Here is a 19274-nt window from a genome sequence, read left to right as displayed (position 1 = left end):
CATTTACCAAAAAAACTGATGCTAAAGTAGGGAGGAAGGAGTAATCTGGAAAGCCATTCAAGAACTGAAAAACGCTTAGCTAAGAGCTGAACCAACACAGTGTCTGGGCTATGATGTGGTCACAGTGTCCAGGAACCCAAAGACACCTAAGAAAGTAGCTGCTATCCCAGAAGTACCAGGTAGTAAGGGCAGAGAGGGGAGAAGTACAACCTAGTCTAGCTGTAGGCATCCCAGTTCACTGCAGGGGAGCTGGAAAAGGACTTTAAGAGTCCCTTCCAACTCAAACGATTCTATGATGCTATGAAGTAACTACACAAGTAAATGGACAGCCTGTAAGTCGAGACTGAACTAGTTCAAGGTAAGAGCAACACATTTTCAACAGTACATAAGATTCTGAACAGAATTCAAATGAATTCGAAGAAAAACAACAAATCTTCAACTCCAGGGCTCCCCTAGCAGTGCCAACCTGTTCCTATGGAACAGCTGCTTTACCCAAACACAGGCCCAGGTGTTTATTATGGAGCTAAATAGGTAATGCTTACAGTTTAAGATAGAGCACACAAGATTCCTTCATCTAGTCATCCCTCCTCTGTCCATAGGATGTAAATTCTACATGTGTTACTCCAATAAGATGTGAAGTTGTGGGACTAACTTCCACTGCTCTGTTTGTGGCTTGTGACTGAACATTCACTTAACTTTCTGGAGCTGGATCACAGACAATACTCTTCTCTGCACACCATTAAAGTGCTCCAACTACAACCTTTTTTGACAGAGCTTATTCCTCTAAACACTCCATTTGTGACAAGTTTTTCCACGTGTTTGACAAATTCAAACATACATAAAGAAGAGGCAACTAATCTCCACATTTCTAAACGTGCACTACGTACCCTTGACTGAGTACCACTACACAAGGGGCCTTTCATTCATGTAACTGCTGTACTGTTTTAACAGACCGAGGTCTTTCTTTAATGGCTCCATAATGATTAATACTCCAGTCTGAAAATTTAAAAGAAAACGAAAAGTAATGAGAGGCAAAGAAGAAGCCTTTAACAAAGGGATGGCTGACAGTGGAGTCAAAGACATCCATGTACTGAAGATGCACTTAAGGGGACTGAGACTCAAATTTCCACGCTTATGCTCCATTCTAAGCCACCAGTGTTGCTGTTCCCAGCTCAGCGGTTCCCCTCTCAGATTTCAAGAGAAACAATGAAGCAACAGAAGTGAAAATACAGCACCAGCTCACCTGTACGTGAAAATACACACGACCTAACTTCCATTTATGCACAAGATTTGCACTGACTTCTGTCTGCTTTGAAGAGCTCTCTGAAGTATTCATTAGGAAGAAATCCACCCAACTTGGTCTTGTCTTGATCCCTCTCCCAGATGGCATAATCATAGTATAATGCTACGGTGTTTACAAAGCCTATGAAAGGCGACCACCCTGTATAAACAATCTAAGATATGAGTTTTAGTCAAGGAGAACAATTTGGGCAGAACTCAAACATCTGATCTCAACAAGAAACAGACATAACTCAGAATCCCTCTGTTCACACGATCTCAGCCACTATTTTAACATTGGCTTAAATACAGAAGAATGACTTTGGTTACTCCTGGCAACTCTGCAGCACTAGGGATTATTTCTTCTCCCTTTGTCTTATGGGGGGGCAGCAGTGCTTAGGAGGACAGAAGCCCCCCAGAGCAAAATGGTAATCCCTCACACTTCCCATGTGAAACTTACTCCTAATAGTTCAGGTCTCATTCCTCATCCAAGTTCTCTTGTTCTACCACTATCTGTAACACAGCTGCTGCCCTTACCCCGTGGTTCCAGCACCACACTGGCTTTGGAAGTCAGTGTGAGCAGAGCAAAACAAGTTTGATAGCGCTCCTGCTTTTCTTTCCTTCCCTTTCTCTCTGTTTTCCTGTGCTCAACTGTATCCCACAGAGTTAGATCAGGACACTCCACATCATGTAATCAGCCAGCTAGCAAAGTGGTTCTCTTCAAATTGGTTTCTGAAATTGTTCAGCTCTGCATGCTGAGAAGGTGGCTGGATGAGAATAAGCCACTACTTACCTAAGATAAATTCAGATAATACCATGTTGGAAGAGTAGAAACACAGAGTAGTCTCAATACACACAATAGATATGTAGTAACAAAGGACAGATGCCTTTGGAGAGTAAGAGCAAAGAGAAGGTATTCAAAAGACCTTCTTTGTCTGAGGAGCTTGATGATATGAATACAATAGGGTTTTATTTTTTGTGACACAAAAATGCTCTGTCATTACCACTTGTTTGTTCCATTATCATAGGAAACAAAATCTGGCAAAAGAGCTCCATATAAGCAAAGACCGTTTGTGAAACTATACATAAAAAAAAAAAGGCACCATTAATAATAGCTACTGAACAGGATACAGGCTGCCAAACCCAAAGGAAATGCTTAACCTTACACAGACTGAAATCTTTCAGTTTGATTCCTCTAAGCAGTGAGCATGCTTTGTGCTGCTTGAAATAGGAGCTTTCAGATAACAGCTGGACCACATCTGGGTCCAAGAACCACGCTGTGAGTTCCCAGAGTGGTACAGATTCTGACCTCAACAGTTAAACTGCCAAATTGTAATTAACATCGTAGCCAGTAGTCCAAGCTCAAGGACCACAGTCACATAAGAGGTTAAAAGGAGGACTCCTTATATGGTTTATTTCTTCTTTAAAAACAATATTTAACAATTCCTGAAATATTCTATTTTTAAAGAAGGCTGTTATATTCAGTTGCTTCTGCTTACGAGTGTCAAAACGTTGTAGCAGGAGAGTCTTGCATAGGGCTAAGACAGACATGAAACATGGCAGCATCACGATACAACACTCCAGTAACCAACGAGGTGGCACAACCCTCTAGGGAAGCCATCAGAAATTGTATGCCTACAGTTCTGGGCAGTGGCATTTGAGCAGGTCAGAGAGTTTCTCTAGCTGAAAAGCAACCAGAAGTCTCTCCTTCATATTTATTAGTATTTTAACACAGCAAGTAAAACTTGAGAGCATTCAGAAGCACGTCCAAAGTTAACAGACCTGTCAACCTATAACATCTAAAAACAATAGCAGGAAGAGGAAACACTACTATTAAGAAAGTACCTTGAACTTTCTACAGTGTGGAAGCCTACTTAAAGCTTTACTCCACAAATCTTCAAGTGTTAAATCCAAAATATAGGGGGCAAGGAATTATTAATTTCTGTTTGTTTGTTTTTTTTACCCAACAATGACATAATATAACAATACTTAAACCTCGTACTTACAGGGTCTCTCAGCTCTTCATTGTCTCGGGGTGATGTTCGAGGTATTTTCACTGGGATTTCATCTCCACATTCAGTGTCAGAAGCATTTGGAGACTCTGCTAAATCAAGGAACTCATCTCTCTTGTGACCTCTGAACCTTATTTTGTCCAACTTCTTTAGCATGTTCAGCACTGCACTTTTCTGCTTTACCTTAACATGACGGTTGGAGTCTCTGCAAGAAGCAAGATATCAAGAGTACTTTAGAAAGCTTGCAATAAGCCTAAATACATACATACTGTTAACTACCCACTTACAGCCATCTTTTCAAGAGCCTTCCTGTCACTAGAAGAAAAAAACATTCTGCAGCTTAGCTTTTTAGAAGAGGCATTCTCCCCTCCCCCCTCCTCCCCCCCCCAATGTAACAGACGCATGGTTTGTTTTCCAGTAGTTGATAACTTACCATCTTCCTGCACATCTTCCCCTACTGTTACAGCCTCTCTCATGGCTACTTCTAAAGACAGAATGGGAACAACCTCACAACCTGCCCCCAAAGCAACTATTAAGAAGTCAGTGCCCAACAAGTTACTTTAAACAAAAAAAGGTTTAGTTGATAAGTTCACATTCTTCAGCTTGTTGACCCGTCTAATCAAAGACCTGAAAACCCATTACACATCACAACTCATCTTTAAATTCCCTGAAAAACTGAAGAAAAAGGGTAGCAAGGCTATCATAACACTCTCCTACTTCAGAGTAAGAAAAAGGAAGGTAACAAGGATTCACTGAAGAATGCTGACAGGTAGATCCACACAGAAGATCCCATCAAAAATTTACAGATGGTTGAATTTGACATAACAGATATTTAAATATACAGCTCAAATCCTTAATGTTACCATTACCAACAATCTTGTATACTCAAGGAAGCAATTTTGCTAGATTTCTACAACTCTTTTCAGTATAAAGGAGAATCACTTTATTAGCGATTTTCACATTGTTTAAAAGCAGAGCAAGCAGATGGTTACTCTGAGTGCAACAGTTCAGCCAGCACTTTTGCAGAGGGTGCAGATGCCACCTCATCTGGAGGGATGGGAAATGCACACATCTCACTCCTGGAGATAACATCTGCTGCGAGCAGTACTTGAATTTAGACTTAAATTATAATTCAGAGACCACAGAATCATAGAATCACCAAGGTTGGAAAAGACCTCTAAGATTATCTAATTCAACCATTCACCTACCACCAATATTTCCCCACTAAACCATATCTTGAACACGTCCAGGGACAGTGATTTCACCACCTCCCTGGGCAGCCCATTCCAACACCTGACCACTCTTTCGGATTAGAAACTTTTCCTAACATCCAACCTGAACCTCCCCTGGTGCAACTTGAGGCCATTCCCTTTCACCCTATCTCTACTTAGGTGGGATCAGAGGCCGACTCCCACCTTGACACAACCTCCTTTCAGGCAGCTGTAGAGAGCAATAAGGTCTCCCATGAGCTTCCTCTTCTCCAGACAGAACCTTCCCAGTTCCATCAGCCTCTCCTCATAAGACCTGCGCTGAAGACCCCTCACAGCTTCAATGCCCTTCTCTGGACATACTCCAGAGCCTTGATGTCTATCCTGTAGTGAGGGGTCTAAAACTGAACACAGAACTCCAGGTGCGGTCTCCCCAGTGCTGACTACATAGGGATGATCACTTCTCTGCTCCTGATGGCAACACTGTTCCTGATACAAACTGGGATGCCATCTTAGCAATCTGAGCACACCACTGGCTCGTGTTCAGCCAAGTGTTGACTAACAACCCCAAGACCACTTCCTCAACACAGTTTTCCAGCCACTCTGCCCCAGGCCTGTAACATTGCCTGGGGTTGTTGTGGCCAAAATGCAGGACTTGACACCAGGTCTTGCTGAACTTCATCCCATTGGCCTCAGCCCAGCAATTCAGCCTGTCCAGATCCCTCTGTAGGGCCTCCCGACCTCCAGGGAGATCAGCACTTCCGCCCAGCTTGGTGTCATCTGTAAACTTACTGACAATGCACTCAATTCCCTCATCCAAGTCATCAACGAAGATATTAGTCAGGATGCGCTCCAGCACTGACGCATGGGGAACATCACTTGTGACTGGTTGCCAGCTGGATTTAACCCTGTTCACCACCACTCTCTTGGCCTAGTCCTATAGCCAGCTCTTTACCCAGCAAAAATGGTACCTATCCAAGCCATGGGCTGCCAGCTTCTCCAGGAGAATACTGTGGGAGACAGTGTCAAAGGCTCTTCTGAAGTCTAGGCAGACTATGTCAACAGCTTTTCCCTCACTCACCAGGCAGGTCACTCAGTCATATAAGGAAATCAGGGTAGTCAAGTAGGACCTGCATTTCATGAACCAGTGCTGGCTGGGCCTGATCCCCCCCGTTGTCCCACACATGCCACGTGATCTCACTCTAGATGATCTGCTCCATGACCTCATGTGGCACTGAGGTCAGGCTGACAGGCCTGTAGTTCCCCAGATCCTCCTTACAATTTTTCTTATAGATGGGAGTCACATTGGTAAGCCTCCAACCCTCTGGGATTCCTTTGGTTGACCAGGACTGTAGATAAATCACCTCCACCAGCTCCCTCAGCATCCTCGGGTGAATCCCATCTAGCCCCATGCATTTGTGGCAGTCCAGGTGGAGAGGTAGGTCTGTAACTGTTTCCAGCTGAATCGTGAGGGTCTTACTCTACTTCCCATGCCTGACTTCCAGGTCAGGGTCTAGAGTACCCTGAGGATAGTTGGTCTGGCTTTTAAAGACAGATGTAAAAAAGGCACTGAGAACCTCAGTCTTTTCCTTAGAAAAAGTTCCCTGTTCGCCCATGCCAGTGTTCTTGCCCCTCAGCTCATCTTACAGCACAGGGGGATATCCTGCTGCTGCACTTCTCAAGACTTCTTGAGGAGCACCCAGCCTTGTCCATGCTGCATGCATTGATGTAAATGCACTTCAGCTGAACATCTGCTTCACCCCCAGTCCTGACATTGTTCCCCTAGGCTCATCTTTAGTGAGCCTCATTTTAACCTCTTCCTCTTTCATACCTGCTTTAAAGCCCCCAACCCTACCAGGAGAAGCATTTTGCTTTTCAAAAGACAATATAAGAAAGATGAATTAATATATGTAAACTCATTGTAATTGTAGCTTTCTAAGACACTGTACTGTATCACATATGATTTAAGCTGGGCCCCCTGAATCAGTCCAATTCAGTGTTGTAAACTTCTCATGCTGGGTAACAAAGGTCACAAACTCCAACTTCAAAGTTAGTTCCTTGATCTCACCACTTCAGAAAGCTTCCATGGGCAGCCTATTGCAAAGGAGCCACAGTTTTTTCCTCATGCAAACTATTCTCCTCAGCTCAGAGGCCTACATATGGAGGATGCTTTAAAACTTTCACAAATGAACGTCTGTCAGGGTTGAAATCTATTTTGATGCATTTGTTCGTATTACTATCCTCTTTTCCCCATGGTCAACATTCCCCTCTTCATCATTTAAAGTAGCACATTATCTGCATTGCACATCATCACATTATCCCAGGAATCAATACAACATATAAAAGGCAAGCAAGATAAAGACAGGCAACACTTCTGACATATAAACAGGAAGAAGAAGGAGGCTTGGCAACACCAAGGTTGCCAACCTTGGTACAAGACTAGCACAAACCTCTTTCAAGCAGACCGTTCCTTCCTTCTCCACAGATTCCCAACACTTCTGCAGCAACACTTAACACCAAGTTCAAACCAGATCGTTCCTTCAGGACCTGCCTTAACTTGCACCTCTACCAAAGTTTATTAGCACCCTTAACTTAAACAAACACATTTGAAACTAACACAAATTCCCCACAGCACAGCTGGCTAAAGAAAAGTCTTCCTTTATCAGAGTTGCGGCCCTCTGTTTATTTTTCCTCTTCAACGTCTTGTGGTAACTCACCCCAAGGTTATTTTCTACGAACTGCTTCTCTTTGAAGTTCTATTACTTGTCAAAGCTAAGTTTAAAATAGAAACACTTCTGCTCATTCATTGACTATATGATGAAGAAAGTTGTCAGCTATCACATCCTGAACTATCTCTAGGCCCTGCTATTAATAGCAACTCAAGAACAAATGCTATCAGGGAAGTTTAAACCCCTGATGAGCACTGGCACAAATGCATTATGCTCCCTCCATCTCGAAGATCTCCATCACCATTCAGTTGATGTCACGCAGTATGCAGGTCAGGCCCACAAGAAGGCAGTTCTCAGCCAGACTTCTCCAGCCATCACCCTTGCCATCACTGCATGAAGAAGAAATAAGGATGGCACACGCTGCCTGGTACCAACAGAGAGAAGCTTTCCAAGCCATATCCACCCTCCTACAAAGCAATTGGCTCAAGGTTGCAGATGGGCATCCGTTCTCAGCAGAGCTAGAACCCTCAGTGTTCCTTGATAGGGTTATGCAAAACCACTGCTCCCCAAGACCAGGGCTGCTGCAGGACCCTTCCCATCAGCAGGCTGGCACATACAGCACTTCAATGGCCATTTTGAGATCTGAAGTCAGTTTTCATCTTAGAGTAGATTCATACACACCTTATAAAAGCAGCAAGAGGCAACAAAAATACTGAGACACAGTAAACTCAGACACCCTTCTTGAAGAATGAAGGACCCCCAAGGCCAGTGCAGAAGCCCAGCAGTGTATCTGCCTGCACTGGGACACTACTCAGGAACAAGAAGTTGAAATAGCAGCCCTCTCCTAGGGACCGTTCACATGTTTCAGCCCTGCTCATGGAATAACCAAGCCAAAAGATGCGCCCAAGAATACACTTATTATATTTTTACTAATGAAACAGAGGTACCTGTCATTAAGTGTGTCATCACCTGCTTATTTAAAAATGCAAACCTTTGTTTAAGACACTGAACAATCTGCTTAAATTCTGTGATGGAGAGGCTAGCAAGATCTCATCAGTGTATTAATTCCTTCAAGTATTATTCAGTAAGTCAATCATTAAATGATTAAATAGCAAAGAATTGCATTCCTAGGCATATTTCTAAGTATTTAAACAAGACGCCGTTACATAGAAATATTTCCTAAATTTTATAATTTTAAGACTATATGATTATCTTGTCTAAAAATTGTTCAAATGTAACAGGCTCCCAGATTGCTTAGCTATATTAGAGAAGAAAAACTTCAGCTTGCCAACAAGAAGCTCCTACAGAAGCTCATTCTTTGGCCTCAAGCCAAACACATGCTCTCAGATAGGCTTTTCATGTCAGCAGCCTATTCGAGTAATAGGCAACTTTTTCTTTTTTAGATGAAGACTGATAAATATGGCAATATTTCAATAGCTTCACATTCACTAGAAGAAAAGCTTCTCAGAGATTCCAAGTGACTCAGATGAAACCTAGCTAAGCATGAGGAAGCAAGTAAGTCTTTGCAAAACATAAAAAAAAATCTATTTATAGGACAGAATCTGGTCTTGTAAAACACAGTAACTAAATACCAAAACACCTGCTTCACCACCACAGCTCTTCACCCCCTTGTCCTCTCCCAGCTCTCCATCCATGTCCCAGCCCCAGCTAGCTCAACTCGGAGTTTCAAGCTGTTTCTAGAGAGATCCCATAGCAGCAATATCAAACCTGACAGGCAGCTTTGTACATGCAGAGCTACAAGCAAGAATGCAGGCCCACAGCCCCCTCTTCTCTCAAACTAACCATCAGCAGAAAGAAATGCAACTATTTTAACTCTGTACATTGCAAACGTACGTAACGCTGCAGTACATAAGGCAGCAGCTGTTCACACTAGCATACGACAAAAATAATACAAGCATTAAGACTGGTATCACCTAGGTAAATTATTAATTTGAGCAGAATAAAAGCAAATTCTTGCAAGACAAGATGATTTCCGAAACAAGCACTGCAGTACTAATGCAAGCAATGAGAGATCTTTCCCACGTCCAGCTCTGTCATGCTAAGCACAGGGTGCAGCACAGCAGACGCTGACTCTGCAAGATTGATTTAGGTCCAACATCGCGGCACCGCAGCCAGACCTCGTAATACCAGCAGGCCCTCTGTCATAATACGGTATGGCTATCTTACATTAACGTGCTTACAAACGAGGCTATTCAGGCACCCAGGTTTTTTTAAGAAGGTGGCTTTCATCTCTCTTGTTGCAGCGGCAGAGGTCAAATCAGCAAAATTAAATACCAGCCTGTTAAAATTATCCTGGCTCCCAAATCATCCAGTAACAAGGTAGGCAACAGCTCATGTACTTACTTGATGAGCTTGGGTAGGGAAAAAGGTCTGCACTTTTCACATTTAAAAAACAAGCAAATGCTAGAACAGCAAAATCACCTTTAATTTTTTTTTTCCATAGCAATCAATACCCTTTGGCTAATGCAAAAACTCAGTGGCTGAAGTTTTTCTTTCTTTTACAGAGGGCCAGAGAAGAGATGACTTTATTTGGACCTAGAATTAAAACCTTCAATTAGCACCGAAATAACTCTCAGACTCATTTAAGCTATCAAGCCTCCAATCCCCAAAACAACACATGCACACATTCCGAACTCCTGATGAGGAGAAAAATTCAAGTTTTCCTAAACTTTCTCATAAAAAAATCCCAAGAGACCTGGAGCAGTCTTCCTGCCTGTGTTTCCAGAGCAGCTTCAGCATGAAGATAGCTGTGAGCTATCCCTGAGCCGCAGGCAGCTGGAGAATGACGAGAGCCAGTCTGCCCTGCATAGCCCAAGGGTCAGCAGCTACAGGACTTGCTACTATGGAAAGAGTCTCACCTCGTCACACCACTGCTCTCCCCCCAACAAACTGACACATTTTTGGCAGGTCCCGAGCTAACACCAGCAGCCCTTGCAGCCCTGTGGAAGAAACAAACACGATCTGCACTTGCCTGAACGTGGAAGACTCATTCCCCTGCAGCCTCCTACGAGTTGCTTAGGGGTTTCGGTTTTCTTTTCTCACATCCAGACTTTGACACCAGAACAAGCTGAATCTGACTAAGTGGCCTGCTAGACCAGGCAGAGATACTGCAACTAAATTCTGATGTATGCTTTGTCAGAGAGAGGACTCTGCTTCACAACCCTTGCCATCTCCTCATCTGATAACGAAACGCAGAGGCACTATGCAGACAGCATCCCTTTGGCACGCATTCATTGGGACTCCAAGAAAAAAGGAACACAAAACACCACAACATCATAGATGAACTGTATATAAAATCAAAAAGGCCACACCAGACTACAACACAGAGAAACAGCCCTCAAAGCACCTGTGCTCCTATCACTAGAAAAACAATATTTCACAAAGCTAAAGACATTAGAGCCAAAATAGATCTAACATACCCTCGCTTCTCATCTTCACATTTCATTTTCCTTCACATTCTCCTTTTAATCTCAAAATGTCTTTCTACAGAAGTCAGAGAGTTCTGGTATTCAGTAAGAGCTCAATTGTGTGTGTGTGAACAAACACAGGCAGTGTCAACACCAGGACGTTTCAGCCTTATCACGAGGGAGGGACATGCAAATGGAGGGAGTGGACAGCATCAGGCTTACTTTAGGTATTCACTTCTTTTTCAGTGAGACGCTCTTGCGTATCATCTTGACAGGAAAGCGGGGACACCACAAGATACGTGGATGGTCCATATACATCACCTGATAGAGCACTGAAAACAAGGCTTCTCATGCTTTCTTCTGGACGCGTCTAATTAAAACAGGAACCCTGAGTGGAACACCTACACGAGATTTAAAGGGCAGCTCCGCACAGAGCTTTGCGCAAAAGGTTCCCCCTTTCTACGCACATTCCTCCGGCTTTTCTTTTTAATGGACAGAATCTCATCTGAAGCCATTGTCTGAACATTTTGTACTTATTAATATTTCAAAAACTTTAACCGGAGAAAGATCAACTGACTGCGCTGTGAGATCCCTGACTGTTCAGTTCTCTTTCCCCTGTGCACACAGTTCTCCCAGTTTGCTCTCCAGAAGGTTCAAATCTGTTCAGAAAACCAAATTTAATTTACAGCTTTTTCTCTTGAACAACAGGAAGTGGTTTTGTGCAGATAAAGTCAGTATCTTTCAAGAAAACTTGGCTTTAAGCTCAATTTGAGAAGACACTGAAGAGTGAGGAAAGGAAGATAAACTTATCCCCACACAGCCCTGTCCTAAATCCCACTGTGGAAACACATCTCACCTCAGACCTACCTCACACGGTGCCGTGCAATACGTTAAGTTATCTGTACAGAACTACGTCATTGTTTCCCCAGAACTTGGGCACCGGCCAGCACAGTTCCCCTCCCACCAACACCTCACCCACACACTGACCAAGAGCCTTGGAAAGGAACACTTTAAGTGGGCAGCTAGTTTCCAAAAGCAATAACCTTTGCCTGCCATCAGAGCTAGGAAGGCCACACGCTTCATACTCACTGGAAACAAACTGCAGTCCTCTGGGCCAAACTTCCAGTCAGACCAGGCAAGAGCAGCGTATAAACGCCTTCCAAAAGTCACAAAGGTTGCACAAGTGCCCTCAATTTCTCACATCAACAGGCAGGACTCGACCTTCAGAGCTAAGCTCTCTCCAAATGCTCAACTCACCACAAGCTCATCCAGAAATTAGTCACTGCCTTCATGTCACAGCCTGCTACAATCTTCCTCAAATTATCTTACCCTGGCCCCAGAGTCATAACAGGATGCGTCCAGCACACAGAGCAAACTATTTTCTGAGTAACACCTGTCAAAAGCAGCCAATCCTTTCAGGGTCAGGAGTCCTTAAAACACTACACTTGTAGGGGGATCAGCTTTGTTGTTTTTTTTTTGTTTGTTTGTTTGTTTTTGGCATGAGAGATTATGTTATCAGTTAGGCTACCTACCTAGGGTGTCGAGAAATATGCTTGTTAATTCAGGTTTCCTTCCCCCCATCCCCTGCTTTTTTCCCCCCTCAAGTTTAAAGAAAAACAAATGAGGAAAATCCAGCCAGAATATTCTTGCTGGCATTAAGGACATCTTGCAGAAGAAAGCAGCCCACTCCCACAACACTCGATTAACACCAGTAGGAAAGAAACAGGAAGCTGTGCTTGGATGTGTTACAAGCTTTATTAGATGCAGCTATTAATTGCCAATAATTTAAATGGTTGGAGGGTTGGGAGAAAAGCGGAAAATGTGTAACATCCACTACGGGAGAAACCCAGACACGGGAGACAGAAGTTTAAAGCACTGATCTTGACTGAGGTGAGGTTGTCACAGCAACCATAGTGCAGCTTCATGAATATGCATTACTCCAAAATCTATTTTTTCCAATAGTCTCATGTGTCATTCAGCATCCAACATGAAGCTGCCTAGGAGATGGACCAAGGTAGTACAATAAAAGCCAGAACATGTCTTCAGAACATTCTCTTTGGCTGCTGTAGGCAGGAGGGACAGCGGTGCCATAGAACACAGCCTCATACTGAAAGGCAGCAGAGTGCAGCTGCAGGACTGGCTTCTGGACCTGAGACGGAGTTCTGCCAGTGGTCCTCCAAGGAAGGCAGAACTGCTGCTCCCACGGCTAGGGGCAGTCCCCAGCCAAATGAACCACGGGGGCCTGGCCTGATCACCACTGGAATACTGTGGGATGCACAGAGTAGACAAAAAACCCACCACCACCTACACAGGTCACATGTCAGTGCATGAAGAAACCGAGAGCAGTGACAATTGCAGCAGAGTGGCTATCGGAGGTGTGCTTTGTACTTCATACTCCAGTTGGACAAGTCCATCTCCCAAAACACACCTCTTCCAAAAATACACTGACACCTTACTTCCACCCGTACCACTCTCTCATCATGAAACAATATTAGCAAAACACATTAAATTAATTCCTCTGTATATTGATTAAGTGGCAGTTTTAACTCCTGAACTAGAGAGAAGCTCATTTTTCTCGAGGCAGTCATGTGAGAAAATGAAACATTTACTCTTCCCCCTTAAGAGCACCACCAAAAATACCCTGTCAGAAAATCACTTTGCCTGCACAGATGAGCTGCAGTGACAGGCGGAGCCCACGGATTTAAACCACAGGACAGCAGGCAGCTTCTCAGCGTCTGTGTTTACCAGCTCACGCGCTGTCCCGTGAGCACGGCAAATAATCTGTCAGAGGGGCAGCACACAGCAATAGAAATAACAGCCGGTCGCCCTCCAGGACGCTTCCATCCCGGTCAGCATCTCCCACCAGCACCCAGCGGAGCTCTCCCCTCAGGGCCTACCCCTGGCCGAGGCTGCAGGCAGCTCCAACACAGCTGACACCAAAAGGCAGCGCTCCTCACTTCCACCAGAGCCTTTCTGTCACTTGGCCGCTCAATGCGGTTTATCAGTTCACTGCTGATCCAACTAATTTTTGTGTTTGCTTTCTGGCAGGGTCGGTTTAATTGGAGCAGACAGCCATTCAGCCTCACAGTTGCACACGTTATTGCAGCCCTCACACCTCCCTCACAGAAGAGGCTTCTGGTCACAGGCAGAGGGAGAACATATCCTGTTACAGCAGCCACCTGCACCCAAATCAGGTTCAACAGCTGCGCAACCTCGCCCTGAAAATAGCCTTTATGAAGCTGCTCTGAGACATCTTCCAGAATCAGGCCCACAGCAGAGCTTCAGTCCCTCCTCTGAAGGACGGTTGGCGAACGTGTCGCAGATTAACACAGACAAAATGCATTTGTCACTCTCTCACTGATTTCTGCGGGCTGGCCAGGGGCACTGACTGTGAGGACGGGAGGAAGAGAGCAGCACCAGCTCAGCAGCGGCCTGCAGGGCAGCACGGCCCCCACAGCTCAGCTCAGGCCCAGCTCCAGCAGGCACAGAGCTGAGGCAAAGCACCACGACTTCTGCCCACAAAAAGCAAATGAACATGGGGGCTGAAGGGACCACTGACACGGGGCAAGGTTACCTTCTCACTACTTCCATCTCTTTTTCCACTCTTCTACTGTAAATATACAAGGCCTACCTTGAATTAACACTTAGAATAAAGTTGGCCTTTTACATACAATCTGTTTTAAAATAAACATTTGAAGTTGAAAGTACAGACGCTAGCATGGAACATCTTAATCAGGGTACTAGATTTATTATGAAAGGTGATCACTGCACTGTTTATAAAGTGAAAGCCCTGTTCGTTCCTTCAAGTAAAAACAAGTGCGAGTTGTCAAGACCAATGCAGTTAAACCTGTGGAAATACGCAGTCAGCACTGAACAATCTGAATAGCACAGTCATCATCTTTTAATGATAAATACAGATAAATTAAAGGAAGGCTGTGACAACAGGCACCATGAATGGTGAACCATGCTCCAAGCTAAGAGAAAGGCATTTTGGCAACAGCCTGCCAAGGTCTATGCAGGATGGTCTGGGGCCTCTCAGAGAGGTCTCCCAGCAGCAGGCAAGTACTTCAGCTCACAGCTCACCCTGTAATCTTCAGAAACAGAACAAAAGCGTAAAACCTGAAGTACAGCTTGCAAGGATGACCACACAGTCACTTCGTAATAAATATTTCAACTTGCTATTCATTAAAAATATAGAAGAGAGCTAAAAGGCACACACTTGAAGCAGGACACAGCTCACTGCAAGTGACTAATGCAGCCATCCTCAGCTCAGCACAGCTAAAATCATGCAGCTCGCTGCCAAAACAGAGCCTGTCCCAGCCCTTACCAACAAACATCAGCAGGGCCACGTCTGTGCCCTTTTCACGCTGGGCAGTGCATCAAAAGCTACCTATGCATTACAGTAGTTCTTAGGCAAGACCACTCAAAAGGAGTTACTAAACTATCACACAGAAGATCACAGATACTAAACTGCTATGCTAGATAGACAATGACAAAATGAACTCCCCTAACTTTTTATTCACAATTTAACCATAGCGTTCCCCCAATCTAAGCATAGCACCGTGTTAACTTGCTTCTGCAAACCTGAGCTTTTCTACTGCCATCTGAAAGACCTAAGCCTCTAAAATATCTATGACATGAAATAAAACTTATCAAAAATTTGAGATGAAGTGACTACAGAAACCAATAATGGACATGGCCAAGGGAAGGAACCGAGTGTTTTACCAGCCACCAGTAGCTCTCCAACCACTGCACAATTCATAAAAATAAAGATAAACAAAGACCAAAAAACCCACCACCTTCTCATAAATAAAGAAGTTCAACATTTCTAGTACATGAAAATGAACTATAGTGATATGGCTGGCACATCAACTACACCCATCACCACAATACAGAATCCTCAGCTTAATTCCTACTGGCATTGAGCTCATAAAGAATGTATATAACCCCCAAATCCCACATTTCTGTACAAGAAGCAGGGCTGCTTTTCATTCTGCTCCTCTCCCTAACAAACTCGAAGATGCTCTTCCAGTTAACTCTACATAGAATTGAGGAGGCAGGAAAAAATAAATCACTGCATAGATTAGGAAACTGTGTAGTTTTCTAATTCCTCATCACATCAACTTCTAAATGAAGATACAGTCAAGTATTGTGTAAAAACTTGCTAAGATAATATGTAAAAAGGCACTCTGCTAAGGAATGTTATGCTGCACAACGCATGTAGGAGGAATTTGTCCAAGTAAGTTAAATGAAGAAATAACAGAAAAAAGCAAGTAGCATACAGTAAGTCTGTCTTCCAACAACTTCATTTCTGGCACAGTCTGTACCACCCAGCAGCTCATAAGAGCCATGTAAACTCTTTCTTCAAATCTTATCAAAGAGTAAAACATTTAAGATGGGATTAAGATAGATCCCACCAAACTGATGGAAAAGTGAAATGGCAGCTCCTCTGGGCAGAACTCCATCGCTCCTTCCTTCTCACACGCTCAGCTTAGGAAGAGATTTGAGGAATAGTAATAGCCCAAACTAGTAATAGTCCAAACTCTGTCACGTGGAATTAATAGAGAATGTTGTGATACACAAGAAAGCACTTTACTTGTCCTCTAGGTGTCATGGACCTCTTCTCTGTAATTCTTTATGTAAATACATTTGCACTTCTGGCACATTTGCTATAAACAGAACCGTTTCACGGTACCCAAAAGAGTTTTGATTTCTGGATTGCAATCCATTGTTTAAATGATTTGGTTATTTAAATGACTTCTCTTATAACAATGAAATAAGGTTGGAAAATTCTGCTGTTCAAGCTAATCTCTGTTACAGGATGAAGCCTCTATTTGATCAAATTTCAAACTGAATCACTCCCTCAGCATGCAAAATACCTATTCTTGTCTCTCACATAGAGTAGTGATCCTGAATTTAAGAAATAAAAACTACTTTTGCTTTAGGTTGTTACAAGCTGGTACAGGCATACCAGGCAGCAGAGCATCCAACCCTATGAGAAAATAAAAGAGCCACTAGGAAGATAATCACCCATTATCCTGTACATTAACTCTCTCTGTTAGTTAATTGCCTGAGTATTTCATCATAACTGCAGACCTCTCTGTTCATGTACTTATTTTAACATTCTCTGGACAGCAAAAGTCAGTGATCTTTGCCATAGAGTCTGATTCTGCCAAGAGGTACTGATAGCCTGTGATTTGCCAGCATCCCCTCCACCTTCTCTCCCACTAACCTTTGCTTGTTTAAAAAACAAAAAGCCAATGTTGGTTCCACCACTAACTACTGTAAAGCAGAGGACAGGCACTAGAAATCCACACATACTCACAACTGTGAATGGTTAAACACTCAGGGGGCAGATAAGTATAAAATGATAGTATCTATATATAGAGAGTATCTAGAGGGGGGACAGGGGACAGACTTTTTAGCAGTCTGTTGTGACAGGACAAGGGGAAATGCTTCCAAAATTGAAGAGGGGAGGTTTAGATTGGATATATGGAAAAAGTTTATTACAGTGTGAGTGGTGAGGCACTGAAAAACGTTGCCCAGAGATGTGGTGGAAGCGCTGTCCCTGCAGGCATTGAAGGTCATGTTGGACGGGGCTCTGAGCACCCTGATTTAGCTGTAGGCGTCCCTGTGCTTTGCAGGGGAGTTGGACTACGTGACCTTTAAGGGTTCTTTCCAACTCAAACGATACTGTGATTCTATGAAGCACAATAACCTCAGAAAGAATGACAGAACATACAAGTCAGACACTTGTAAGGAAGTACGGGGTGAGGGAGTGAAGGAAAAAACCACCTTAAGCTTCCCACATATTCGTCTTTTCTCTCAAATCTTATTAGTTCATGAAACCAATTTCATCCACTTGGCGTTTTCCAAGCAATTCAAATACTTCATCACTTGAAACACTCAACGGTGACACAAATGAACATTGGTCAGCAGCCATCATTCCCTCATCCCCACATACACAGAGAAGTTCAGCTGTCCATCTCCAGCAGCTTGGCATACAGAATCACACACATGACTGATGCAGAAGAGGAGGGAAAAGGAAAAGGGAAATACACAACTGTATTCTACAAGGAAGCATCTATGAGGCCGTGCCAAGCCGTAAGACACATCCAGCTATTAGCCACCACAAGCCAACAAAAGAACTGACACTTATGGGCCCCTGGGTCACCAGCCTTAGTGGGGTACTCACTAGCAAAACCACTTCCTTCCTCAGCTTTTTTTTCCTCCATGTCACCCTACAGCGACACTCAAAATCCCCTCCAGGTTCTGCAGACTCTGAGACAATAAGAAAATGTCAGTGTCAGGCCTGAAGCGCTGCCAGAATCCTGAAACCACCTCAAAGCAGTGCTTTGCAACCAAGCATTGTTTTCCACAGTCTCACGACGAAGTCACGTCCAGGTCAGTTTCCATCAGACACAGAAGAACATCTCCAAAATCTTGCAAGTACAATAGTCCTATGGGCAGACTTTCAGTCCAAGTAATTTTATATACAACTTCCAGATAAAAAATTTAAAAGCACAGCAGTTTCTAGAGTTTAATATAACCACCCTCAGCTTTTTCCACAGCTTTCAAAGAGCTTATGACAACTATTCTTCAGGCAACCATACAAGAAACAAGTCTGAATAGATATCTTTTAAATTTTCAGGCTTTCTTAAAGTATGCACGGAGTTGAGAAAAGCTAAGCAAAAAATTGCACAATTTCAACAAAACACAGCAATGATGCATTACATGAATCTGTAAGAAAAGTACAAACCTCCTCCGAACAAGAAAGCCAACCAGCTGAAGCTATTACCATAAACTAGTCCAGTTCTCATTAATTTGGTTGCATTGGTAGGAAATTAACATCTTAATGGCACTTGTTATCCCATTGCCTCATAACAGCAGATGTTTCCAATGGCAAAAAAAAAAAAAACGCACAAAGTTGACAACTACAGTTTTGAAGATGCTCGAAACAACTGGAAGAAGGTATCTTGGAGCAAGTCTTTAATTAAACCAGGGTACATCATATTGAGATCCAACCCTCTATGGAGGGGAACGTACTCTTGGCAGCATCATTGAAGGTCAAATCTATGCTAAATGGCATTTCTCCCAAGAGAAGTCTCTTCTGACACAGCCATATTAGCAGCGTTTCAACTGCATCTCAACATGAGATGTACTGGACAAAAGGAAGAGGCAGAAAAGCTCTGCCAGTCTGTTGGGTTTTTTTAATCCCAAACATGAAGTAGTCCCTGAATCCAATGTTGTGAGCACTTAGAAGGACTGAGTCTTGGGAGAGGTTATTAACCAAGCCTGTGCAAGCACCCTGAGCTACTTTCTGCATGCTCTGTTCCAAAACAAAGTATTTCCTTGTCTCAAAGCATCACAAACACACCACAGAGGCAGTCAGGCTCCTAAAACGATACAAAGCCAGTGACAGTAAGTAGTAATCTCACACATCACTGAGGCTTCAGACTTCACATGGAATTAAATTAACACCAGGAAAGCAGGATGGATAGTTTAGTAATGAAGTGAAGAAACCAAGGTAGAAGGAATATGAAAAGGATTAATGCAGTCATCATTCCAATCAGACCAAGCAATTTCAAAAGCAGAGAGAGGATGGCATTTATGTCTGCCTCTAAGACTGGGATGAGGGCCAGAGTTACAATGTCTGAGCTGACGGGTATATTTATGCCA

At 43.4% G+C, this 19274-nt stretch overlaps 1 protein-coding gene across 12 annotated transcripts in view; it reads right to left on the bottom strand.

Moving 5' to 3' along the window:
* GRAMD4 (GRAM domain containing 4) overlaps positions 1-19274 on the bottom strand; it is a 76952-nt gene that overhangs the window by 46981 nt on the left and 10697 nt on the right. For 7 of the 12 annotated variants that reach the window (XM_040657095.2, XM_040657125.2, XM_040657079.2 and 4 more), the window contains exon 2: positions 3285-3495. In XM_040657095.2, coding sequence (XP_040513029.1) covers positions 3285-3495 — 211 coding nt within the window. Of the gene's footprint in view, positions 1-3284; positions 3496-9883; positions 10723-11684; positions 12289-19274 lie in introns of those variants that run through there. The other 5 variants (XM_040657086.2, XM_046943851.1, XM_046943861.1 and 2 more) reach the window with 4 other exon arrangements.

The sequence above is a fragment of the Gallus gallus genome, chromosome 1 (genome assembly GCF_016699485.2).
Source record: "Gallus gallus isolate bGalGal1 chromosome 1, bGalGal1.mat.broiler.GRCg7b, whole genome shotgun sequence".
Taxonomy (NCBI): Eukaryota; Metazoa; Chordata; class Aves; order Galliformes; family Phasianidae; genus Gallus; species Gallus gallus.
This window is presented reverse-complemented; position numbering and strand designations above follow the sequence as displayed.